Source organism: Chelon labrosus (genome assembly GCF_963514085.1).
Source record: "Chelon labrosus genome assembly, chromosome: 4".
Classification (NCBI taxonomy): Eukaryota; Metazoa; Chordata; class Actinopteri; order Mugiliformes; family Mugilidae; genus Chelon; species Chelon labrosus.
In genome coordinates this window covers 12957961-12984366 of record NC_140340.1, presented here as the reverse complement: position 1 = coordinate 12984366, position 26406 = coordinate 12957961, and the positions used below count along the sequence as shown (strand labels likewise).

The 26406-nt window shown below is 39.8% G+C and overlaps 3 protein-coding genes across 16 annotated transcripts; 2 read left to right on the top strand and 1 right to left on the bottom strand.

Annotated features, from left to right (window-relative positions):
* The first annotated feature begins 775 nt into the window (after nt 1-775).
* LOC311486412 (alpha-1,3-galactosyltransferase 2-like) lies at nt 776-11374 on the top strand. 6 transcript variants are annotated; one of them, XM_084542249.1, is made up of 6 exons: nt 776-1173; nt 5679-5757; nt 5901-5990; nt 6426-6521; nt 7839-7976; nt 8106-11374. In XM_084542249.1, the coding sequence occupies exons 2-6, from the start codon at nt 5753-5755 to the stop codon at nt 8788-8790; spliced, it is 1014 nt and encodes a 337-aa protein (XP_084398375.1). In that variant the 5' UTR covers nt 776-1173; nt 5679-5752; the 3' UTR covers nt 8791-11374. The 6 variants fall into 6 exon arrangements, with proteins under 6 accessions (XP_084398375.1, XP_084398373.1, XP_084398372.1 ...); XM_084542246.1 differs by adding an exon at nt 2617-2710 and having other exon boundaries at nt 1161-1173; nt 5679-5990; nt 8106-11373; XM_084542248.1 differs by lacking the exon at nt 776-1173 and adding an exon at nt 1791-2030.
* LOC311486413 (uncharacterized protein) lies at nt 10433-18731 on the bottom strand. Of its 8 annotated transcripts, XM_084542252.1 has the most exons (12): nt 18528-18731; nt 17748-17939; nt 17526-17621; nt 15746-16327; nt 13845-13943; nt 12922-13004; nt 12453-12542; nt 12026-12167; nt 11541-11630; nt 11324-11392; nt 10663-10733; nt 10433-10572 (listed from the first exon to the last, which is right to left on the bottom strand). In XM_084542252.1, the coding sequence occupies exons 4-7, from the start codon at nt 15893-15895 to the stop codon at nt 12515-12517; spliced, it is 360 nt and encodes a 119-aa protein (XP_084398378.1). In that variant the 5' UTR covers nt 15896-16327; nt 17526-17621; nt 17748-17939; nt 18528-18731; the 3' UTR covers nt 10433-10572; nt 10663-10733; nt 11324-11392; nt 11541-11630; nt 12026-12167; nt 12453-12514. The 8 variants fall into 8 exon arrangements, with proteins under 8 accessions (XP_084398378.1, XP_084398380.1, XP_084398379.1 ...); XM_084542254.1 differs by lacking the exon at nt 10663-10733 and having other exon boundaries at nt 10483-10572; XM_084542253.1 differs by lacking the exon at nt 10433-10572 and having other exon boundaries at nt 10625-10724.
* Nucleotides 18732-19300: 569 nt separating this feature from the next.
* On the top strand, nt 19301-26193 carry LOC311486548 (epithelial membrane protein 3-like). Of its 2 annotated transcripts, XM_084542430.1 has the most exons (4): nt 20650-21382; nt 21496-21636; nt 23998-24076; nt 24201-26193. In XM_084542430.1, exons 1-4 carry the CDS (start codon nt 21232-21234, stop codon nt 24283-24285), a joined length of 456 nt encoding a protein of 151 aa, XP_084398556.1. In that variant the 5' UTR covers nt 20650-21231; the 3' UTR covers nt 24286-26193. The 2 variants fall into 2 exon arrangements, 1 of the variants encoding a protein (XP_084398556.1); XR_014699002.1 differs by lacking the exons at nt 20650-21382; nt 23998-24076; nt 24201-26193 and adding an exon at nt 19301-20385 and having other exon boundaries at nt 21496-21757.
* Nucleotides 26194-26406: the final 213 nt, after the last annotated feature.

Sequence of the window (26406 nt, the reverse complement as noted above, 5' to 3'; positions counted from 1 at the left end):
TTGGTGCTGAGTGATAAATTAAATAGATCGTTTGGTAGCTTATAGGAGCCACGCCCCTCAGGTGGTCAGCCAATCCTAAAGTGTGTGCGCGCTGCGTGAGGGAAGGAGCGGTAAACGAGAGAGGTGGATCATACCACGGGGGGTGGACGACGACGACGACGACTTAATTTCCTCGTTAAAATATTAAGTTTAAACCACATGTTTTCTTCGATTGTGCTATTTGTTTTGGCATCGTATCATAGACAAACCATTTTAAAATAAAACAACCACATTTTTTTTTTCAACTCTTATTTTTAGGGGTGCTGGGACAAAGTTACGGGCTCGTCACGCCTATGGTCCGCGGACCCCCGGTTGAGAATCCATGCTCTCGAGCAGGGATTCCCAAAGTGTGGTGGGGGTGCGCGAGCTGCCTCTAGATGAAAAATGTAATGGCGGAGAAGAAGTTATCTTCTTCAACGCACTGTATGTGTGCACCAGGGACGTGCGGGCAGGGGAGGCAGGTGATCGGCAGCGCCTGGATTGTTTCACCAGGCAGCGCCTCACCTAGCATCATAAAAAGTAATGACAATAAAATATACTATTGATAAAATAAATCATACTGTTTTCCATTGGTCTATGATGTAAATACAATTTCTGGGAGCGACCATGTAGTGAGAGACGCTAGTTAAGGCAGCAGCGAGCCGAGCCGAGCCTCAGATTGCGCAGTCTCTCACAAACCTGTGGCTTACTCTGTGTATGCCATCAATACATTGGTTGTGCGCATTTTTATCATGTGTCCTAATCTTCCATAGCCTGTATTTCATGTATGAGTCTTGTTTATCTGACATTAAACCGCACTGAAAAACAACGCGATGAGGCAGGCCAGTACTTCTGCTTCATGGAAGAGGGCGCTAGTGAGCCACTGGTTCATACTGTTGTTCTTCTTCTACGCTGAGTCAACTGTACTACTGTCGCAGTCCGTTTATTGGGATTTTTTTCTGTGTGAAAGCCAAAAGCCCGTTGCGGTTTTTTTTTTTTTTTTTTTTTCGTTTTTTTTCTTTTTCTTTTTTTTTTAAGGTGTCGGGGATTGGGGGTGCGTCAACCCGGTTGGGACACAGAAGGGCCTGCGCGGCCAAAAAAGTTTGGGAACCGCTGCTCTAGAGCATACAGTGTGAGTGGGGTTCTCGTCACAAGGTACGTCCTTTCATGACCTCGTAAGTAGGAACTTTCAGTAAGCTCCAGGTTTACGAGTTGTGACATGTTTAATGGGTATTTTTTTTATAAATGGAAGCTGTCAAGTTAATATGTTGTAAATTACTCATACAGAAGAATATGTCTGAAGAAAATGTTATTCACAACGAAATCATGCTTTCATTTTGAATTTCCTTCATGAAGTTGGTTGTTCAGCCTTGACATTACTTGATGCATATCAAGGTTGAACTTTTATTTTTTTCCAACCGTGCAAAGATACAACGACCACTCGTGTGTTTACCTCACCAGAAACAAACACGCCCCTCGTTCCCACGTTCCTCCATAAATAGAAACGTGACATTAAGACATTCTTTTTACTGCTGTTGCTGCAGTAGTTCATCAGATTTAACTTCCCATGAAGGGGGAACCAATGGTTAAACAGTCTCTGTAAAGTCAACTTCCTCATTTGATGCTTGCTCTACCCACTTCCTTGAAGTCACATCAGTGAGGCATCCAGCTGTGTTGAAGCTCAGTATCACAGGTCCTTCTCAAAAATAAATAAACACAAGAATGAATAAAATAAATAAATTGTAAATTAACCACGAACCTATTCATACCTATGGTGCAGTGTGACCTCATGTGCCACTACATGAGTGAGTGAGCAGCACCTGAGCAGAGGGACGGTGCAGCGTTTAAGAGTCATGTAGCCCCTCCTTGTGCAATGAGGCTCCAACTTGCGGACCGCAGTTAGTTGTCATAAACTCTTACTGAATATCCAAGCACAATTCGGGTAAATGAAACACCCACGGCATTTTTGAACGAACTGTGGATATTTAAAAGTAACTGGCTGCGACTCACAGGTAAGATTTCTTATCATTTTTTGTTGTCGTCGTTATTCATGGAATAACTTAAACCAAAGGTTTGAGCTCTGGGTATTTGTTCGCTTTGGCTCTGTTTATATCTAAGACCGACCATAAGATTCACAGCTTTTTATTTTTATTATTTATCGTTTTCTTGTAATAAACCGAATTGTAACTGACTGCGCTTCCAGTACTAATGTACGGGGCTTGTTGAGATTTATTCAGACCTGGGGACATATGTGATTTAGAAATTGCACCCCACGTATTTGCACGGGATAAGCGAACTCTGTGCTTAACTTTAGTTTCCTATCCATGCCCACTAAACATTAGACGTCGGATGGACGTGCAGATCATGTCTATACTGCGTCCGTCGGTCCAAGACCACTTGTCCGCTATTTGGACGTCTAACCATGCAGTTAATCAGACTAGATAACTTTATTGGAGGTCATATGGACGTCCAAGACAGGTGCAGGAAGTCGACATGAATGTAATTTTTTTTAAGACAAATATCAAAGTTTTTGTTGTCAACATGATTAATGAATATTTTATTTTACATTTTCATGTTTTATCTACTGGTTTATTTAAGGGTCTCTGGAAAGCAGTTTGAGAAACCAGTCCAGTTACCCGCACCACAGTCATGCAGCACCAGTCGTTATTTTCACAACCACGCCCCGGACGAAGTATGTGCTAAATTCTCGGGGTGTAAGCGAGAAACCGTGTGTGTGTGTGTGTGTGTGTATCGATAGATAGATAGATAGATAGATAGATAGATAGATAGATAGAAACACCAATGTAAATTGCACAAATCCTTCATCACAGGATCAAATAACCATGCTTGTAAAATCCCTGAAGAAAGCTAATAAATAAATACATAAATAACTACATAAAAAAAAGATTCCTGCAGTAAACTATTTCGTATTTTACATACGAGTTTTGTTTTGCATCATCCTAATACCATCTGAACAGTTCCAGTTATGATAACACACCATTTTTTTTTACACATAGAGAAACAGCAGATAATTAACATAATCTGAATTCAGTGCTCAGACTTCAACCTGGGTTGTTCACCCTGTTTACAAATGGCATTAACATTAACAGGAAGTGCAATATAAAACTGGACTTGCCTCAGTTCTAATAGTTGCTAGTTCAGCAAAACTAAAAACCAAATAGGTACAGTCGTCTTCTGTGGCTAATAGCAACATACTAGCAAGAGGCTAATAAATAGCCTATAGCCTACTGTCACTTACGTCACTCATAGAAATCTGCATACCTTTATCTTTTGCCCGTTTCTCCTCTTCTTCTTTTTCTGAACTGGGCACCTGATGGCTTCTTTGGTCTTTTACTTTGACCCATGATGAAGATGAAGACTCGACATCATTAACTTTTGCATTACCTTTTGCCAACATTGTCCGACTCTCAGCAGCAAGTTGACGTGACAATGAGGGCGCCCCAGCGCGCACTCCACTAACGTGACATGGAAATGAGCGGTAGTCTAGAAAACTGGCGAGTTTTGTTTTGAGTTTTTTTTTTTGTTTGTTTGTTTGTTTGTTTGAGGCCGCTCGTCATTGCCCATAGTAAAAACCGGCCCTGTATATATATATATATGTATATACACACATACACACACATACACACCTCATTTAAAATATTCCATATATATTAATGCCATCTTGTCCTCCATTCTTTCCAATGCAGTTTAAAACTTGTGTACAGACACAGCGCTGTAGAAACAGGAAATGACGTTACACTGTCCGGTTCTGTCCAGTCAGAGACAATCCCTACCCTTTCCTTAGTCTGAAATGTCATTGTGTCGTGTGCAATGTCGTTGTGTTTTCGTTGAAATGTCGTTGTGTTTTGTGAAATGTTGTGTTTTGACCTTCAGGGCCACCGTAGTGACACCTGGTATTTCTAAATGCTAACTCGCACTAAAGACTTTTATCTAAAGTGCCATAATGTTAAGACTGTATTTCAAGTCTTCTCTCAAAAATTGCAATGTGCAACATTTCCAAAATGCAACAAAGACTCCTGTGAACCTTCTGTGAGATAGCGAATATATACCATCCTGGCCAGCTATCTGGACAGTGACCTGTCCTTTGGATGAAGCACGAATTGCTAGCTACTCCTGGTACTGTCATACAAATCTTATAACAAAGTTCCTCCCAAATTTGGGTTTTATGTTGGATTATACTGGTGAGGACTATTGTACTGGGTCATTTATATTGGTTGACGAAAATTTCTTTCCTTGCTTTGTAATTATCATTATCAGTAATTATCAACTTTTGTCTGTATACACTATGAATATGGACATGCCATTTATCAACTTCTCTCAGAACCAGCACAAAGAGCTTTGTGTGTCAAACAATGTTTTGAACTTTATGTTATAAAACTAAAGAAAGTCCCAGAAATATGTACTGATCAACAAATTCCCCTTTTTGCCCGGACAAAATGACATAGGTCTCCCATGCAATGGTGGAACACTCATATTGTGTTTCCTGCTCTGCGTCTCCTGAGGGGAATAAACATTTCCCTAAAATAGCACAAAATATTTAATTTCCTAAATCCTGGACTTGAATAGTTTAACTTGTATGGAAATGGACTGCTAAAATCTGACCTCTGAAGGAGTCACACATAGCCTCTTTCAGGATCAGCACAAATTCTGACACTTCCTCCATGTAAATGAGTTTGGTTAACTACAGTTGTATTGTGTGCCACTGAGATACAAGTGTTCATTTAAAGTGTTTCAGCCAAAAGCGTGGAGTGAGCCATTGCAGCTAAAAGTTGCAGTAGGCTTGCATGATTCTGGAAAAAATGTAAATCACAATTTGTTTGCTTAAATTTGAGATCACGATTTTCTGGTTATTGCACTGATGAACTTTAACAAAACAAAAAAAACATAAGGTGATTGAAGAGCCTTGCGGTGCTGCAACGAGGGCAAAACACACTTTGCAAGGCACCTCACACTGTTTGTCATTGTCTGGCTTAAATCCAAAATACTTCCACACTGCTGAATGAGAACCTTTTTTGGGCATGAGTTTGGTTCGGGTGGGTGGATGACTCTCACCACTACCACCTGGGTTTTCGTCACCATCCATTTAACCCTCCTTACCGCTGGCTTTCCTCCGCTTTAACGCTCACTCACTCTTTCCAGTGAGTGAGTGAGTTTTGTCTTGTTTGCTGTGGTTCTGTGTTGTTCTTCTAAAGGTTTAATTAAAACGTTAAAAGATGATAACTGTGTGTTTTTTGTGACAAAAAATGCATAAAAATAAGGCTTTTATGAAAAAAATGCTTACCAACAACAAACCACTCATAATTGCTAAACCTGGGTAAAATAGTGAAATTAAATGAAGAGCTATTTGGGAGCAGTAAGAGCTGGCCTTTCTAAGGGATACAAGCCAACTCTTTCAAAAAAGCCAGCCCACCCATTACAAATAGGAAGTTGCTGTTTCCTACCGGTTGCCCTGCTGCTTCAGACTTAGAAGTGGCTCATATAGTACAACCTACTAATGTAGTTATTTTCTGTGAAAAACACCATTCAGTTTACAAACCAACTGTGTCCTAAGTGTCATCATGTCATTATCCCCTTCTTATAGAAGATTTGCATCTTTGAACTTAAAAGCTGAGCCACTTTGTGATTCACTTCCTCCTCAGAGTCATCATTGCATCTATGAGCCCACAGCTGTCTTTGTTTGCAGACTACTGCAGAACACCAGCATTTTCCAGCTATGGGGTATTTATATCTATATCTTACATATTTAAATTTATAGTTAACATTATTGTGCCACATGGTTTTGCATACTCAAAACATTTGGTTTTCCCTATGTGCTTAAATTCAATGTCTTTACTGTTCAATCTGATTGTCTCATCTTGCAGAAACTTTCAGAAGACAAAGATCGTTTTCAAATGTTTGCTTTGTTTTCCGATTGCTTTCACGGTTTTCTACTTATCATCTCCGACTTTCCGGTGAGTACCTAAACCAGCTGTTGTGGAAACTTAAGTCTTCAGCTTCCTTCAGAACAGAAACAGATTTATAGATACATGCCGTGATTTTATGGTTTTATTGCGTGAAGATGGTGAGAGACTCAGACTCATAGTCTACCTTATCTCTGCTGATGCACTGTAGGTTCATCTAAACGAGTGGAAGGGCAATGATCATCAGTGCCATATAAGAGGTTGCTATTCGTTGTAGAAATATGACATGCTCAGTTTAACGTTTCAGTTTACTCTAAGAGACTCTGAAACATCAGCTCTGGAATAAAGTGCAGTTCTTTCGGTAGTATAATCATTAAATATGCAACTCAGTGTAGTTCCATTAATTAGAACAAATACAAGTATTATTATTGTTATCATAATGTATTTTAATAAATTAAAACATGTTCTTTTTTATATATATATCAGAATTTTAATAGGTCTCCTACCAATGGAGAGTTGTTCTCTGGAAAGAGCAGAGCTGCTGAGTCTGGACAACAGTATCGATGCCACCCTGAAGCTTGAGTAAGACTATTACAACCAACTCACGTCACGCAAACCAACGTTTTAGTGTTTCACAACTGACACAGAACTGGTCTGCCAATTTTAAGGAGTTCTGGACTCTAGTAAACTGTGCAGGAGACATGTGAATCTCTTACAGCGGTGGATGTGATATACTAAGCAGCAAGTAAACAGTTTGTCTTCAAAGTTGTCTGTGTTATAAACAGGAAACACAGGCAAGTGGAAGGATTTGAGTGACTTTGATGTGACTTTTGATGACTAGGCGACTGGGTCAGAGCATCTCTAAAACGGCAGCCCTTGCTTCAATATCAAAAGTGGCGCAGTAATGAAAAACCTGTGAACTGGAGACAGGGTCAAGGCTCATTAATGTACGTGGTGAGTGAAGGCTGGCTCGTGTGCTCTGATCCAACAGATTAGCTACTGTCAGTCTGTACAGCTGTGGACTAGTTGGGGTGTCCATGCTGACCCCTGTCCACTGATCACACTGCACCAGGATGTACTATAGGAAGAAGGCAAGCTGGTGGAGGCAGTGTGACGCTATTGGTCAATGTTCTGCTGGGAGACCACTGGCCCTGCTTTCTATGTGGAACTTACTTTGACACCGACTACCTAGGCATTGTTGAAGACTATGTACGCCTTTTAATGAAAACAGTATGCCCTGATGGCAGTGGTCTAGTGGAGTCCATGCTTCAGCGGGTCAGGGCTATTTTGGGGGAACCAACACAATATTTGGAATGTGGTTGTAATGTGAAACTGTAACTGATGAACAATCTAATAGATAGAAACCGTGAGAACTACTTCAGATTGGTTTAAATGGGTTGTTTTAACGCACTAAATGGATTCAGCTTCATTATGCTGTTATTTACTCATTTCCTCTAGTAGTTTCTGTACATGCCCAGCTGTATGCAGGTTATCTGTTGAAAACCACATGAGTGCGTGCTTTCAGAGTTGCTGAGAAACCTTTGCTGTGTACAGATGTTAGTGTAACAGTGTGCTCATTGTTAAAAGTGGAGACAAACGAGTCAGAGGGATAATATCTGAGGTCAAAAAGAGGGTGGGGTGGATTGAGTTTCTAATGGCTCAGATGTGGAATTTTTACTTGTCATGTGTAAAAGTTTCAAACATATTTCTAGTTTTCTCAGTTTTTTGTGCTGCCGTGTCTTGTTTAACATCTGACCATAGATTCTTAGTTTGAGTTTGTATATTATAAGAAAATATGAAACGATTAATCAGCTATTGCACAACCACTACAGAATTCTTTTCTGAGTTTTTGCTGAACTTGACCTGTGTTAAACTTTAAACATTCTTCTATTGTTTCAGGTCGAGGCGAGATGTGCTGACATGCACTACTTGGAAAGCTCCCATTATCTGGGAGGGAATGTTTGACCCTAATCTTTATGACCAGTTTCACAAGCAGGAGGGAACCTCTGTCACTCTGACCGTGTTTGCAGTGGGCAGGTTCGTCACTGTTGCCATGCACTTCATAGATTGTGTTCCATATGAGCTGCCATTTATTTAGTAAATGTATGCGTAGGTGGGGTACGTGGTGAGATGTTGAAACTGCTCTCGTCTCTGTTACGATCAAAGGTACCTGGATGCTTACCTCAACACCTTCCTGAAGTCTTCAGAACGTCACTTCATGTTGGGTTTGCCCGTGACGTACTATGTATTTACGGACATGCCAGAGAAGGTGCCAGACATCAGGCTTGGTCCTCAGCGAAGCCTGAAAGTGATCAAAGTGGAGAAGCACTCTCGGTGGCAGGACATCTCTATGATGCGAATGAAGACAATTTCTGATGTCATAGAGTCGGATATTCGCCACCACTCCACACACGTCTTCTGTTTCGATGTGGATCAGGAGTTTACTGGGAGATTTGGCTCTGAGGCTCTGGGAGAGTCTGTGGCTCTGCTGCACGCAGGCTACTACCGCCTTCCAAAGAAGCTCTTTACCTACGACAACAACCCAAAGTCCAAGGCGTACATGGAAACCGGGGATTTCTATTACCACGCTGCCATCTTTGGAGGCTCGTGGAAAAGCGTGAAAGCTTTGACTGACGCCTGCTACCAAAGCATCATGGAGGATAAAAAACATAATGTGGAGGCTCTGTGGCATGACGAGAGTCATCTAAACAAGTACTTCTGGGTTCACAAACCAAGCAGGCTGCTTTCCCCAGAGTACTGCTGGGACGGCAAATTCGGCTACTGGAGAGACATTCGCGTCACCCGACTACAGTGGGCACCAAAATATTATGAGACACTGCGCAAACCCTAGTGTATTTTAGATGCCTGTGTATCAAGCTTGTCCTGCACTAACATATGTTACAGTCCCCCTGCATCTTGGTCCTCATGCAAATATCCCTGCAAAGGCACACATTTACATACATACAAATACTAAAGAGAAAAACATCAACATCTTTTGCCTTTTTCACTGAAGTGTATTACTTTCAAATGTTCAATGTGTACACTCCGTCCTCCAGTTACATTTACAGTATGTGATATTTTATAATTTAACAGTTACGGCTTTGTTGATGGACAATTTCATTCACCCTGAGGTGTAAATAATGAATTGAGAATTATCAATGTGAGTTAATCCTGTCCGTCTTTCCTTTTTTGGAAGGCACTTCATTTTTCTTTAGAGTTTCAGATGGAACTTTCCTATCCAAGATATTAAAATGTGAAAAAAGTTTACAATGTGAGTGACGGACATGATAACAAATCCTATTCAATTCCATCCATGCATTTCATACCAGTTACCAGCTGGCACCGTCAGAGTGATGTTCAGTCTGTTGTTTACTGAGATGGAAGGCCTGGACATGGGATCTGTTGTGATGATGATTGGGTATGAGAGATATGAGACATAGCAAAACCCTCAAACAAGGTTTTAAGTGGACTGAAATGACAAAGCTAATATTCTTTAGGGGTGGGAGTGGACTGATTAAAAAATAATTAATCTACTTAATTAGAGGCTTTGTGATTAATTAATCTCGATTAATCACATTTTAATCGCATAACAATATTTGCCCCACAAAGCAACATTTTTTAATTTACATGGATTTTTGTGGACAACTGAATCAAATAATAGACACAGACATGAATATTGTAAACTCAAACTCTTTTAAAGTCTGAAAAAATGCATTTAATTGTATTTCAATTCAAAACAGTAGAAAAAGAAAGAAAATATCCCTGGCCAAAACTGAACAGACCTAAATTTTTCTGGTTTCTGTGCTCGCTGCAACATGTTTTGCATTTAGATGGTACTGTAGAGAACAGAAGTGCTTTCATCAAGTTTCCATGAAGTAGTATTTTTTTAAATAAAATTTGCCTTCCCTCAGTCCTAGCAACAGCTCTGACGCGTGCAACTGTGTAATCGGTGTACCAGGAAATCGTGCACTGACAAATGTTCTGCGTTGGTTAGAAAGCAAACTGCGATTAAATGAGTTAATTTTTTGTAATTAATTAATCGTAATTAACGCGTTAAAGTCCCACCCCTAATTTTCTTTTCTTTTTAGTTTTCCAGTTGACTTGCTGGTTGCAATTTTCTTGTACTGGCCATGTATAAAAACGCTTAATTAGCTTTACCGTTGAGTTTTTAAAAAGCACTGAAGTGTCACTCAGGACTGTCGATATTGATCATTTTTATGCTTATATGAGCTCTGAAACATTATTATTTATGCATTACAACAGTGCCTGATGAGAATTTTAAGCAGATGTTGAAGTAAAATCCTTCTGTTGCTGTATTTGTTTTTATGTTTTATTTCTTTTTAAAGATGTGGTACTGAAATGTTCTTCTCTCAAACTCTTTCAATGATAAATGCACCAAACACCAAAACCCCCACGCTGTCCCAGAGATGTTTCTCAGTAAAAACTCAGTAAAATCAAATCACACATCAGACTCTGTGTGGACGTCAGGTTCATGTATCCCATCTCTGCTGATCGACACGAGCTCCCAGAGATGCAACAGCGAGAGGAAGGAGTCATATCCATCTGCTTGCTGAGACTGCTTTGTGTACTGTCCAATATGCCCTGAATTTCAGCCAGTTCAGATGACATCACACTGTGGACACAAAGTTCACAGACAAGCGATGGTGTATTATTTTGACAAACAAGTGCATCCCGAGATGTCCTGATGCAGCATCATACCGACCTTGACGTTTGCAGAGGGACAGATGTAAAAACCTTTTGGTGAGTTGACATTTTCTTCAGCTCCTAATCAGACTAAAGATATGGTCAAGTGTTTCCCAAAGGTCACAACAGTGTGAGTCGGTCAGAGTTTGACAAATTATGATCTAGAGTAAATATTTGATGTTCTATTATGAAAGGCGGGACAAATCATTCTTGATGACAAATGCTGATATTTGAACCCTGATATTTATCCCTTCCCTTCAACTTGATGCCAGAGGTTAAACTGTTGCACAAGATATTTTCTCTCATCTTCTTATTAAATAGTAGGGGAAAGGTCCCAGAGATAAGGCACAGATTCACCCAGTCTACAGCTCCTTTGTTATGACTAGCTGATTTCTAACAAGGCTGTCTCTCTGTAATATATAGGTCAGGACCTACTGTATAAAAGTGAATGTAACCTTACTATTGGCAGTTGATTCTGTACTTGCTATAGTGCATGTGTCAACTCCTTGCTGCAAGTAAAACTTTTGAACGAGACTCGAGTGACACTGTAATTCTTCATAAAAGAATTTCCCTAACATCAACTGATGTTTCAAAGTCAAGTTGCCTCTCCGTTCGTTACAGCAGTAATTCCACATCATGGTGTTGCTCATATATATAGATAAAACGGATTTAAACATTACCTCAGCAAAGTGCAGTGACTGCATGTTTTGTTTCCCAGCTTCTTGTTCTCCATCTCTAAAAAATCCACCCTGGAGATCAAAACAGTTTCAATCAGCACGTTTCCAACAAGTATGTTAACTGAGAATTTTGATTTTGAAACTACTTTTGCCATTTTCATTGAATATGTGTGTGGACTAGATGTTTTATCATGCAGTGAATTTATGTAATGTCAGCAACCTGCTTTTGGACAAAGATACTGTTAGGTTATGGTCTTTCTTGTTGTGCTTCTCCTCATCAAGCTGTTATGCTTGTGGCAAGTTCTTTCTCCTGGAGAGACAGAAAAAGCAATGAGATTTCCACTTATCATTTACACCACACACTTACACATCAACTACAGCAAGAGTCAACTGCCACTTCCCGGATTAGTGCTTTAGTTCATCAGCATTGCCACACCTAAAACCACATCCATCACAGAGTCTTACTTTACAACGAAAAACAAGGTGTAAACATGTCAGAGATAGAAATAAACAGTGATATTTGAATTCACTGCGAGCATCCAAAAGACTAAAAGGGCAGCACTGTTTAGAGAACACATCAAGATTAAGTCAAGATACATTTTTGAAAATCTGAAGTTCAAAAAGCTTTGAACACAAGCATGTTTAGAGTCGTTGGAATTCAGCTGCCCCACTTTGAACGTCTCTATTTCTTTCGTGCAGATTCACCTTTGTTAATGAGTGGGAACACAAGGACAGTTCTCTCTCTAGACATTTTATCTTCTCGTCACGCCATGAGGTCTCCTCATCAAATTTCTGTTTGGCTCGACATACTTTAGACTTGTGTTTTTCCTTCATCTCATGGTATTTACTGTAAGCAGATGGATACAAATATGACTTATTGAATCAGTTTTGGATTAAAAATTAAAATTAAAAGCAGGTTTCACTGTGGCGAAAAAAAAGCTAAGCGTTATCCTGGGATCCGTCACCATACGTTTTTTAGTAAGTGTTCAGTGTTTGCTCAAATACACATTTTATTAGATAGATTAATCATAACTACTGTTTTATCAACCTTATAAGAATATTATGTTTGCTGAATATCCTGAATATAACATACACTACATTGTCTAATAATATGTAGTAATGTGTCCGTTACCTTCGTTCTTTGTCTGGGCATTTAAGGTGCCTCACACTCATTTTGGGTGGACAACAGAGTCTTCATTGCTTCTTGATCATCAGAACACTCCTAGCATCCAAAATGGAAACATAAACAAGAACGGAAAAACAATTAACTGTCTCAGAGTTGAACACACAGAGGGAAACTGTGTTTCAGTACTCATGAATAGTCAAACTTAAACAACTAATATGAAACTAAATACGATCCTGACAATAACATAAGAAATGTGTGTTTGCTTTGTACAGCTGTGTCTGTAATTCTTTATCCTCTGTCGTAAACTGGTCTTCCAACTGACAGCAAGGGTTTCCACAAAGTTGTGAATCTGCCTGTTTTTGTTTAGACAGTCTACAAACACAGACATTGACAGATGTATAAACCTTTGCTTACTGTGACAGCTGGCATGCAAATACCGTATGAAGCTGTAAGATATAGAGATAAAATATCCTACCTTTGATCCTGAATGTTGGTGCAGATTTCAGCCATAAAGTTAACGTTGTGGGAATTATTCAGTAGCTGCTGAAGTGAATGTATCTGAAAGGATAAGACATCATTAGACAATATGTATTAGATTATAACAAAATCCACGACACAGGGATTACCCCGCCTCTCGCCCGATGACAGCTGGGATAGGCTACAGCAGACCCTGCGACCCTTAACAGGAACAAGTGGTTACAGAAGAAGATGAGTGAAAATACACGGCAGAGTATTTAAAATCATAAACATAATTATCTGAAAGGTCTCCACATTCTTTAATTTTTTTCTCACTTCTGACTTCTTCTCCAAAAGACATCTCATGTGAGAACTGAACTCATTCTCTAAATCTCTGAAGGTCTGATTGCTCTCAATCAACTCAGTTGCATTTGACTACAACCAACAGGTATATTTACTTAAATACCATATTTGATTGAGTAATAGTTTGGTTTGAACATAATGCTCAGGCACAGTGGGACGTACTTCAGCTAACTTATCATCTCTCTCGGCTTCAACTTGTTCAGTGATGAGCTGCTGCTCCTGTAGGACTGACTCGAGTCGCTCCACCTCCTTCTGCAAAGATTCAACCTGAGACACCAAATGTCTGTCTTGACACATGGTTCACACTGACAATCTTTTTTTAAAGTTTGAATGGGAATTTTTACATTTATTGGCATTTAATTAGTTTTTACAGATTTATAGAATTAGATACTCAGCAATTCAAGATTTCACGTTGACAGTTAGTGGAGGTTTAAGCAGATACACAGCATGTTGCACTGAATAATAATAATATTATATATATATATATATATATATATATATATATATATATATATATATATATATATAAAATAATTAATGAATTACTAAAATGCAGTGCTTCTATTTGTATTTACTTACAATTTCCTCTTTTTCCAAAAGGAGTCTTGTCTGTGCAGAAAGCTTCTCTTGAAAGTTACAACAGATCTGCTTCCTTTGTGCCAATTCTGCAGTTTGAGCCTGATAAACGACACAGTATGGCACATGTTCAACACATAGGAGCTTCCTTTGGGTGTGTCATTTTTGAAGGATTACAAAACGAAGAGGTTTCTGCAGGTGAAAATGTCTCTTTCTATCCAGTGTGTACTGTGTATTGTTAAGATAAGAAGTGGGGAAATTTACAGTGGTATAGCAGCACACAGTACAAAGGACAGTGCACACAAGAGATAAAACAAGGAATTTTTTTTTTTTTAAATAATGTTTGCAATGACAGCCCTTATGTGAGCTGTTTGGTACAGAGTTAAAAGTGTGACTGTGGCCTGACTTGCTTTCGCTTGACTTGTATTAAAAATGCTGCAGCATTTGATGTTCTGTTTTTTTTTTCCTACATTTCCAGCACATCTGCTAAATTAACCTTGAGCTATTGTCCTCAAACACGGAAGATAAGGAGTAGGCTACCTGTAAACTCTCTTGTCTGATAAAGTGACTAAACTGCCCACAGCTTTAATGTTGACTATGTTTGTCTAGGTTTTTATCTACACTGCCTGGCCAAAACAAAAAAAAAAGGTCACACACTTTGATATTTCACTGGACCGCCTTTAGCTTTGATTACAGCCCGTATTCTCTGTGGCATTGTTTCAGTAAGCCTCTGCAGTGTCACAAGATTTATTTCCGTCCAGTGTTGCATTCATTTTTCACCAAGATCTTGTATTGATGATGGGAGAGTCTGACCGCTGAGAAAGCCTTCTCTAGCACATCACAAAGATCCTCAATGGGGTTAAGGTCTGGACTCTGTGGTGGCCAATCCATGTGTGATAATGATGTCTCATGCTCCCTGAACCACTCTTTCACAATCTGAGCCCCATGAATCCTGGTATTGTCATCTTGGAATATGCCCGTGCCATCAGGGAAGAAAAAATCCATTGATGGAATAACCTGGTCATTCAGTATATTCAGGTAGTCAGCTGACCTCATTCTTTGGACACATAATGTTGCTGAACCTAGACCTGACCAACTGCAGCAACCCCAGATCATAGCACTGACCCCACAGGCTTGTACAGTAGGCACTAGGTATGATGGGTGCATCACTTCATCTGCCTCTCTTCTTACCCTGGTTCGTTGGTTCCCCACTATCCTTCCAGTTTTTAATAATGCGTTGGATAATTCTTAACCCAGTTTTAGTAGTTTCTACAATCTCCTTAGATGTTTTCTCTGCTTGATGCATGCCAATGATTTGACCCTTCTCAAACGGGCTAACATCTTTTCAACGACCACGGGATGTGTCTTCCAACACGGTTATTTAAGAAATGAGAAGCTACTCATTGCATCAGTTGGGGTTAAATAAGTTGTTGCCAGCTGAAAGATAATCACCGATGCAGTAATTATCCAATAGGAGGCTCGTACCTATTTGCTAAGTCAAATCCAGGTGGCGGCCTTTTTTTTAGCCAGGCAGTGTATTTATTACTGAGCAACTACTAAATGCAACTGCTTCTGTTAGCTGTGTTTTCTCACATATTGATCTAAACCTTTTGCAAAATTAAGCTGTTCTGTGTCTGTACCATCAGCATACATTCTTAGCACACCTGAGACAAAAAAATTTAATATCTGTATTAATGTAATAATGTAATATATATATATGTAATCTCTATTGAGCTACCAACTTGTTTTACTTGGGGAGTAAACTAGATCTGATTTTGTTATTTCAAACTCATGCTTCAAAGATTGTGGAAATAAAAATGGCTTTAATGTAGTGTTTTCTCATGACAATGTTAAAACTGTGTGAGGACTATTTATTAACTACCTCCTTCCAGCAGCAATCTTACCCTCTGCAGCAGAGAGCTTTTCTCCGCATCCAGTGAGCGTACTCTGCTCCTCAAGGCTCTGATCTCAAAGTCCAGACGATCATTCAGCTCTTTGGCCTTTCGCAGTTCCACCATTTCTTGTGAAATAAAGTCAAATTGTTTACTTATCATTTAAAAGACTTGCTTTCTTGTCTGTAAACAACTTTGAAGGTTCTTTTGTATATGGTTTACAATCAGTAATTCTTGCTGCTGTCAGTAATTCCTGATTTTCATATAGGCCATTCAAACAGGGTTAACTAACATGCTTCCAGTCAGAGATACAATATGCACAGTCATAAAATATTTTATGTTTGTTAAAATAGTTATTTAATAGTTAATTGTAAACCTGTCCAAGATAGACCTTGTCCCCCACACTGTGTATGCAGGAATGTTGGCTACAATAACTACCATTATTCTCTGCCTTTTACTGTAAACACATCCTGTGACATTTGGCAGTTATTTGAAAACAACTTACAGAATTCTTGCATAAAGAAATCTTACCATATCTTTCTACTTCCTGTCTGAGCTGCTCCACCTCCTCCTGGGCTGATTGCAGCTCAGGCTCTGAAAATAATAATAATAATAAATAAATAATAGCTGCTCGAATGAAAGTACTTCAGCCGAACTCTTCACGGTGCCTTCTTCTCATTAGTGCAGGGAAACTCATTTTTAGTTCAAGTCTGTTTAGGTATGATGGTAATATAAGTTTTGAACAACACAGTATTTATTATGGATTGTGCTGTGTCTGTGGTTTAGTCACAGCTGCTTGCTTTGAAAATATACTGAGACAGGCATGACATCAGACTACAGTGTAATCACTACGAGAAACTGCTTAATGGATGAAAGTTTGCTTAATAGTGGTAAGTGATGGTATACGCTCTTTGGGTTAAATGGGCAGATTCCAGCTCATCAGTCAAACGCCGGATCTCCTTGTGAGTCATGGCAAGCCGGCGGGAGCCCTCCTCCACATCCCGCTCCAGACGGGAACACTCCCTCCCCAAAATGCTTGCCTGGCCTGCCAAATATCTGGCCTCATTCTTCCAACACAGGCAGCACACAACATTAGAAAAGAACTGAGCTGGAGAAGGAATATGAGCAAGAGTGTTCAGAAATACATGCAAGGACAGACAGGACACCTTGAGAAGTGGACTGGATCAAGATGCATCAGTCGTGTAGTATCTATCTATTAATTTCTCCTTGCCATGCAAAGTGCACTAGCTTGTGCTTGTAACCAGTGTTGGGCATGTTACTTTTAAAAAGTAATTAATTATAGTTATTAGTTACTTCCCCCAAAAAGTAACTGAGTTAGTAACTGAATTACTCCACTATAAAAGTAACTAGTTACCAGGGAAAGTAACTACTACGTTTTTTAAAAAAATGTTTAAATACGTCTAAGAATTAGATTTTTTTCTGAGCGTAATGTACACTTCACGTGTACGTTCTTGCCTTTTACCTCAATGAGGTTAAAGTAGTGCCTATACTTCCACCTTGAAAACGGCAACTTTACCTCTGAATGCTCCGATCTCGCCATTGCTGCAGACTATCTCTGATCGCTTGTGTGATAATACTGCTAAGCACGCGTTTGTGTGTAAACAACACCCGCCCAACTGAACACTGCCCTGCCGCTGATTGGCTTACCATCTTACCCTACCTTAGCCAATCATCATCACTTATGCGGCAACCATAATTTTCAGCTAATCAATGAGAGCTGTGTTAGTTGTTGTTAGTACTGTTGTTAGATGCACATACATCAAATACATACAGGAATAAATGTATGTTTGCTCTGTGAAGCCTTGTGGAGTCCAAAGAGTCTTTTCCATGCGCTCTGCCCATGACGGTGTCCCCCCTTGTGGGTAGACTGTGAAACAACAGTGGATGAATACAGAGTAAGACATCTGACAAAATTAAAGATTTTTGAAAAATCATCAGCTTATCAGACAGTCAGTCATACTCTGCGGAGGCTACAAGAAAATATATGACCTACTGTGTCTCTTGCTCTCGCATAATGTGTTTAGCAGACTGGTTGTGTTTCCGTCACATGTCAGCTTGTGTGGATCCTCACTGGTCTCAAGTAGGGAGGCCCTCTCCACCAGGAGGTAAGCCACCTCAGGTCCTCCTTAGGGGAGTCAGGAGAGAGTCCTTCCTCACTAAATCCAGAGGCAATCTGTTCCAGCTCCTGTTAATAACAATATGACAAACATGCCGCTCACTGACAGGAGAACATTTTATTCATATAAATGTTTGTTTTATACTGTGTGCTACATGCGTATTTAATATAAACAGTTTGTAATTTTACCACAGATGATTTTTCCACACCGATGAGCAGTATGTATACACTACTCTACTTGCTGGCATGTTTTTGGGGAACAGCTGTTTGTTTCCGTGTAGACAGCTGACATTAAAGTGTCTGCTTATTCCTTCTGTGTCTGTGGTGGTCTGTAACCAGGAATAACTGCATTCAAACGGAATTGTACTTGACTTTATTGTGTTTACGTTAACAACGACTAAATAACGCTGCAACTACACTGGCTAAACAAACAAACAATCAAAAAAAAAAAACTTTATGACAGATTTAAGTAGAATAATATGTGGCAATTGATAACATTTCCACTTAATGTGAAGATACAGACACAAAAAAACAAGTTAATAATGAAGCTGTGTAAGGTGATGGCAACGTTTATCGTAGGTTTTGGCTAACGTTTAGGTTTTAGCTAGCTAGCTTTCAAGTTGGTTGTAACGAAGAAGAACTTGATGCGTTTGTTACCTCTGCTTGCTCCATTTGTTCTGCGGTGAGCAACAACTTTGTGCCGTGATTTACTCTCACATTTTAGCCTTCGTTTTCGTCCGCAAATGTCCGACACAGACTCCAAAAATAAACTCCCATTGGCACCGAGACCAACCGACGAGCGGAGCGTCTCCTCCCACAACACTGTAAACACACACGAGCCTGCCGTTGTTTTCTCTCTCCGTTGTAACGGTTCGAGCGGCACGTTCACTGTACTCCAGGCAAATTTAGGGATTTAATAAAAAAGAAAAACACTTAAAACGTTCACAACCGAACTAGGCCCAGAGTTAAAACATAACGTCGGTTCATGCTGCAGTGATGTTTTATACACTTGAATGGGTTGTGGTGGTGAGATGTTATTTCTTGTAGAAAAAAAAAAAAAAAAAAAAAACTCACTGTGATCCCGGTTTGTCCGTGCGTACCTAAAGGCGTCGTGGAAGACATTTAATATTGTGAATAGTTTACGGCCACTGCTAAACATCAGTAAAAACGTCAATTTAAAAAAAAAATCCGTTTCACATTTAAATTACGAATTTAGTTTAATTATTACTGTAATGTGTTATAGGTGACGGTTTAGGGCTGGCATTTGAGGTGCCACCTTTTTTATTTTTATTTTAAAAGCTTTTATTTAATCTTTTCAGACCACTACATTTTTAATTTATTTGACAGTTATAGTTAATATCTACTGTACTTAATTTGAGCTCTACCTATATCAACTATGAATACCTTAATGTGATGTTTTGCTCTTATGTGACTGCCCAACAGTATAAAATAGTTTTTTATAATTGCCACCACTTCCATGAATCACCGTGAAATGCTTCTTCATTTGAGAAAAAAATAATCCAACACTTACCTAAGTGAAAAAAGTAGGCTAGCCTATAAGGAGTAGAAAATACTGAAAACAAATGAAATATTAACTTATACGGTATCGCTACACTTACTTAAGTAAAGGATCTGAAATCCTCAACTAGTGGGTGTAGTTTTTAATGCTGTGGCAAAGCCATAGAAATACACATGTATTTATGTGTATTTCTATGTGGCAAAGCATGCTCATTATTGATAAGAGGTGCATGCATACATATCGCAGCTATGAACAATCCATACAATTAACAAACATTGATTTGTGATAAATACTGAATACTTATGGGTTGTAACATTTAATTCCTTGTCATGCTGATGAGACATTTTCCTCCTTCCCTTGTGAGACAATTAAGTTTATTTTATCAAAGCAGAATTTATGGGTAAATCTTATATTGCACGATGTGTGCTGTGTCTTGGGTGGTCTGAGATTTCCTGCACATTTACAGTCAAAAGTGGGCAGTAATGAGCCTCTATTTCCTGCCTTTCAGTCACCTCATGTAGGAACTAGTGTAGTGGTTTTCATGCTAAGCTGCACAACCGGGTGGACAGCAGGAGTACATGTGCAGCACTGGCACAAACATTTGGAAAAACAGATGTTACCACTGCCAGCCCACTCGTATAGCACTTCTTAGATGAATATGTTTCAGTCACTGTGTTTTCCCCCCATTTCAGAGCAGTTTGGATGGCCGCAGTGCAACTTCAGAGAATATATTTTTTGCTGCATGTCCAGAGGAATGTTATTTTTGGTGCTGAGTTGGTCCAGACCACAGATTTGAGGGGGAGGGCCGGGAACGTTTGAAGTAAATGGGTGTTGAGAACTCCTCCTAAATGTAAGTACACATTCCTCCTCTGTACACTTCTCTGAAAGTTCTGGAGCTGAAACATCAGCAAGGAAAGAAAGGGCAGAGAAATAGGAAGGAAGCGACAAAGAAAACAAAAGTCTGAGGGTCACTGAGAGGTTTAAGGAAACTAACTGGTAAGAATCCAATAAAAATTGGACTGTGCAGAAATTCTGTGCCTGGATTTTCTGACTCATGCAGCTGTAGTCTGATGAAACTAATGACTAAAGAGATGCATTCTTACTAATGTGCTGTCTTGTGGCATGCTCTTATTGTGATCTATTGTCCCGTCCTATCATGTTTTTGTGTTACCTGCCTAGGGACTGCGGATCCAAATTAGCATTGTTGCTATAATCCGGCATATTTACGTATATTGCTGTCTGAATAGATGTTCATTAATGTGCACTGTCCCCATCAAATAAATAAAAAAATAAATAAAAAAGAAGTGGACACTAAAAAATTTATTTGTACCAGAAAAACTACTACTACGACTACTAAAAAATATATTTTGAACATTTATGAAGATTTTGTTTTTCCATCATGATGCTTGCATTTTCTGTGGTTGTTATTTATGTTCTGTCTGCACCAGCTGTACCTCAAACTGTCACCCAAACACATGCTGTTTTATTAGTCCACAGTCTATAGTAATGAAAGCAGTATTTTTCCTCTTCGGACAGAGAACAGTGGGAAAACCAAACAAGACATATTCAAACTCCTGACAGTCTATTGGTACACTGAAGGGAATGCGATATACAGAAGTCTCTGTCTGTGTGTTTGCTGGCATGCTTGTGGCTTTACAAATGACCAGAGATTGTCAGAGCAGATGCAGAGATGCATGATGAAAGTGGCCAAAGTTTCCTCAAGAGGCAGACAGAGGGTCCATATGCTGGCCACTGCAGGAAGAGACAGAAAGTGTTTAGCAGTTGAAAATAATAGTCATTTGACTTGGGTGACATCCGTATCTCGTCTAATTCTGCTTGACAATGAGCCTTCCTGAGAAAATGTATTTTCTCTTTTCTTTCTTTCCCTCCTCTTGGTGGATATGGGCAGACTCAGAAATCTCTGACCTTTGGTATAACTGCTACCATGATAATGCCACAAATACCTGGATGTGTGCTGCTACCAATGAAAGTGGTAAATAATCAGAGTATTTGCTTTTCTGCATACATTTGCATGTTGTCTGGTTGAATTTTCCTTTTCTGTGTGACTGGTTATTGAATAGAATTTTTTTTATTGTGCTCTTCCAGACTGGCTGCAGTCTGTCCAGGCCCTCATGGTCCTCTCTGTGGTCTTCTCCTCCATTTCCTTCCTGGTTTTCCTGGGTCAGCTGTTCACCATGTCCAGAGGAGCTCTCTTCTACTTCACAGGCCTCTGTCAGGCCTTTGCAGGTAAAAACCAAAATCCAAATAACGACGTTAAACGACACAAAGTTTTAACTCTCATGTTTTCTCCTGTCATTGACAACTGTTGTTAAATTGTTTGAAATTACCGTATGCTTATATTAGATGTTAAGAGAGTAAACACATATAGAGGTGTTAGAGGTGATTAAAATAAGTTTCCAACTTGTTATATTCTATTCTTTAAAAATCATGCTTCTGTCGTCTTTTATAAATGGAGGTTTTGGTTTTAAAGGTCCACTCTGTAGAAGCACCCTCTAGTGGTGAGGTTGTAGATTACATCCAACTGAGTATGCCTCCTCACCCCTCAACCAAGTGGCAACTTCTGGGGCTGAAAAATGAAGCTCCTCAAATGACCACTCAAGGCTTTACCCAAAAACCAGTTGATCCTTAAAGGGGAACTACTGTTTTTTATATAGGTTTACTCACCTATATAACTTTGGTGTCATTTGGAGTCGTTCGGAAGATATTTAGATCCGTGTATATCCATATAGTGGGAGTGACTGGGGCACCTAAATGCAGCCTCTAAATAACACATTATCTGCCACGAAACTCGTTCATTTCACCAATATTTTGTTATGCTATGCTAGTGCTATTCCCCGTGTTTCGGTGCCCCAGTCACTCCCACTATATGGATATATGCAGATCTAAATATTGTCCGAACGACTCCAAATGACACAAAGCTATATGGGTGAGAAAAAAACGGTATTTCCCCTTTAAATACCATAAGCTGCACTGCATCCTTTTGAAATTATGAAACTGAACAAATGCACAATCCAAAGAATATCTTGTGGTTCACGGGACCACACATGCTCTCTTGTACACTGCTGTGCGCAGTAACTTCTGCATGCTGCGTCTCTCGTGCATCTTCCTCACATGTGTTCTCTGTTAGGGAGGAATTTGTGGTGATGCCGATGAAGAAGAAGAAGTACCAAAGTCCTGTATGTCTTATGCTGAAGGAGTTTATTTAATGTTTAGCTCAGTCTATTGTGTTTTTAGTGTTCAATTTCATTTTTAGTGTTCTGTTTTGCTGATTTGATGTTCTTTTTATGTAAAGTGTCTTTGAGTATCTTGAAAAGCGCTTTTAAATAAAATGTATTATTATTATTATTATTATTTAGGCTCGATCGAGGAGAACAGAAGATTCGTCATCACAACATAAGTGCATGAGTCCACCTCAATTCTAAGGGTCAAACAGTAAAGCTCAGACTCTTATACTGGAAAGGTGGGCAGAGGCAGCAAAGGGGAGATGTGTTAACATCCAATTGGCTATAGTACATAAACATGAAGATAAGGATTCACACCAGCTAGGAAATACAAAGTGTCATCCAGTGACGGAGGGCGTTATCATCTAACTCTACAGCTGTGTCTGCCAGAGAGTGAGATTGAAGACGCCAAAGAGCGACCATGGCCTTGGCATGTTCCTAAAAGAGAAAATAGGGCAGATAACTGACCCCAGCAGTAATCTAACATTAACTACACAAACTATCTATAGGGAAGAGAAATTATTCTCTAACATTCTCCATCTGTGTCACTGTCTCCTTGATGCAGGTGTAAAATGTGCCCGCTGACCTTCTTCTCCAAGTCAGACATGCAGATCCACTCCAAAACGCACACGGAGGCGAAGTCCTCACTGCACAAAGTCCTTTGTGAATGCGTCCTACCTGGCCCGTCACCTATCAAACCTTACCGCTGCTCCTACTGTGAGAAGTGTTTTCGCCAGCTCTCCCACCTGCAACAGCACACCAGGTCTGACATTTGAAACTGTTTCAGCATGTTTGCGACGACTGGTTTTGTCAGATTTTTGTAATCCACCAAAACTACTTTGAATCAGAGAGTGGGATCCTCTGTGAACCTTCAAGTTAGTGTTAACATGTTGTCATGACCTGGCTCAAGTGGCCACAACAACAGAGAGACACAGCATTTCAATCAAACAATACTTTATTTGTTTACCAAATTAATCCAAGTTAATATGCCAAATCAAGAACAAACATGTGAGATGTGGAAATCAGTAAAGTCGGTGGTGTATAATGGGCATGAGTGAAGAGTATGTGTGCAAATGTTGTGAAGTGTAAAAGACAAACAGCAGTATAAGCTGACATTTCACATGGATAGATTTTCTCTTGGCATGATGATACAAAATTAAATGTACAAAAAAATAATTAAATATGCAAAACTTCAAACTATTAGCACGTTAAACGTTTTAAAAAGGAAAGAGATTGGAGAATTTCTGCCTCCTCCTCCTCATTACTTCACGTGTTGAATTACCAGATTTGTGCATCAAGACAACCACACAAGTTTTTCTAGCTTCTTGTCTAACCTGTTTCTGGGCACTCATTGTTACTGTTACAGAATCCACACGGGCAATCGGCCTTATAAATGCGCCCATCCAGGATGTGAAAAAGCTTTTACTCAGCTGTCTAATCTGCAGGTAAATATGAACTGTTTTACCTGCACTGCCTGGCTTTGTGACATAACGTGAGGTGTTGCCGTTTGCAGAGCTGTATAAAGATGTCTCATTTTGTACGTCCTATTTTTTTTTTCCCCCGCTGAAGTCTCACCAGAGGCAGCACAACAAAGACAAACCCTTCAAATGCTTCAACTGTTACCGTGCCTATTCAGACTCTGCAGTCTGAATAGGCAGATCCACCTGTCTGCACATGCCATCAAAAATGCCAAGGCCTACTGCTGCAGCATGTGTGGCTGGGCGTACACCTCAGTGAGTTACAAGTTACAGTATTTAAATCTGAATGCACTGCTGCAGTCATATCTGAAACGCATTGTTTGTCTCTTGTTCTTTCCAGGAGACGTATCTTATGAAGCACATGTCTCATCACTCCCCTCAGCACAGGACAGAGTCTCCCTCCATCCCTATACGGATCTCCCTCATCTAAACCCCTTACCCGTCTTCTGCTGTCCTATCAGAGACATCTCCTGTGATCCCGCCTCTCTGGTCCTTCAATGGACCACACGACCCATGACCGGGTTCGAGAAATGTGCCAGAACAGTATTTTGAGAAGAGGTGCTTTTAATGAGTATGTCCTCCTTTCCTTTCTTGCTGACCAGATAGTATTATCGGGGGGACATCCAAAGATGATTTCTTAGCACTTTCAGGCCTGAAAATGACGGGCCTAAAAAAGTTTTTTCCTTTTTCTTTTTCTTTTTTTTCTATGTGACTTAACAGACATAAAGTATTGCTCCAGGCAGCTACACAGAAAACAAAAAAAACAAAACTGAATTTAAATTGTGACACAGTGTGACAAACTGTGTTTTAGGTAATTCAAAAAAGTGTATATTTCAAATTCAAATTCTAAACAAATTTTGCAGCGTTGCCATTCTGCAGCTGCCATACAGGCGGTTGTGTTACTGCCTAGAAAAACAAGGACTGGCGTATCAATGAATATTGTTTTTTTAGTGATATTTGACAGAATATTTTGCCAACAGGGCGGCACAGTGGCGAGGTGATTAGCACTGATGCCTCACAGCAAGAAGGTCCCGGGTTTGAATCCACTGGGCCTTTCTGTGTGGAGTTTGCATGTTCTCCCTGTATCAGCATGGGTTCTCTCCGGGTACTCCGGCTTCCTCCCACCGTCCAAAGACATGCTTGTTAGGTTCATCGGTGATTCTAAATTGGCTGTAGGTGTGAGTGTGAATGGTTGTCTGTCTCTCTGTGTTAGCCCTGCGATAGACTGGAGACCTGTCCAGGGTGTACCCCGCCTTTTGCCCGATGACAGCTGGGATAGGCTCCAGCACCCCCCGCGACACTTCACAAGAACAAGCGGTTATGGAAGATGAATGAATGAATGAATTTTGCCGTCATGTATGCATGTATGCATGATTGTTTTTTCACTTCATGTTTGTCTTTTACGTCTTAGCATGGTCTATACTGTAAATAAGCTATATTAACTGTCGACCTGTTGCAATAAATTGTTCTATAATCACAGTTTTCTCCTTAGTTTTCCTGGATGTGCCTAAACAAAGCTAACTCTTCATCACGACGCATGGCTGGAGGATTTTCAGGTGCAGTGGCAGTGCTCCCCCTATGATGGCCATAGCACCTGCCCAGCATCCTCAAGAAATGTCTGTGATTTGTTATATTCATATTTTAATGTCGTATTTGAATAGTCTTTTTCGTGTAGTTTAAAAATGTGAATTAAATAATAATTTAAAAAATATATTTTAGTCTAAAAAAAACACGAGACCCAAACAGGTGATCTTCTTTGGCCAGTGCTCGTCATCACAGAGCACAGATAACATCATTGATGCCTTCGCACTCAATCACTAGTGATACCTTTCCGATCCGATACCGAGTAAAATTCAGGCTGGTAACGGCAATACCAATCCGATACTTTGTGCAACTACACCTAATGTGTCTGGTAAATCTAAAAAAAGTTGTGTATTTCAAATCATAGCTTCATAAGGAATACAAGAGCTGAAATAGCTCCACACATGACTCCGTTTACGCTCTGCCACTGTTAGCGGTGGAAAAAAGATTCGGGATCCGGCTCATTGAATCGGCCACCAAAGAAGACTCAAGAATCATGAATCTAGACATCTATTGAATCGGCTCAGTTGAGTCCAGGGGCGATTCTAGACCTAGAGCTTTGCTGGGGCACAGGCCCCCAACTCCCAATACATTAAAAAAAAAATAAAAAAAAAATAAATTAAATGTGTGCGCAATATGAAATAAATGGCTAGCCTACGGGTACAAGCTTCAAAATCATTATTGTCACTGTCATACTGTAGGCCAGGGATTCCCAA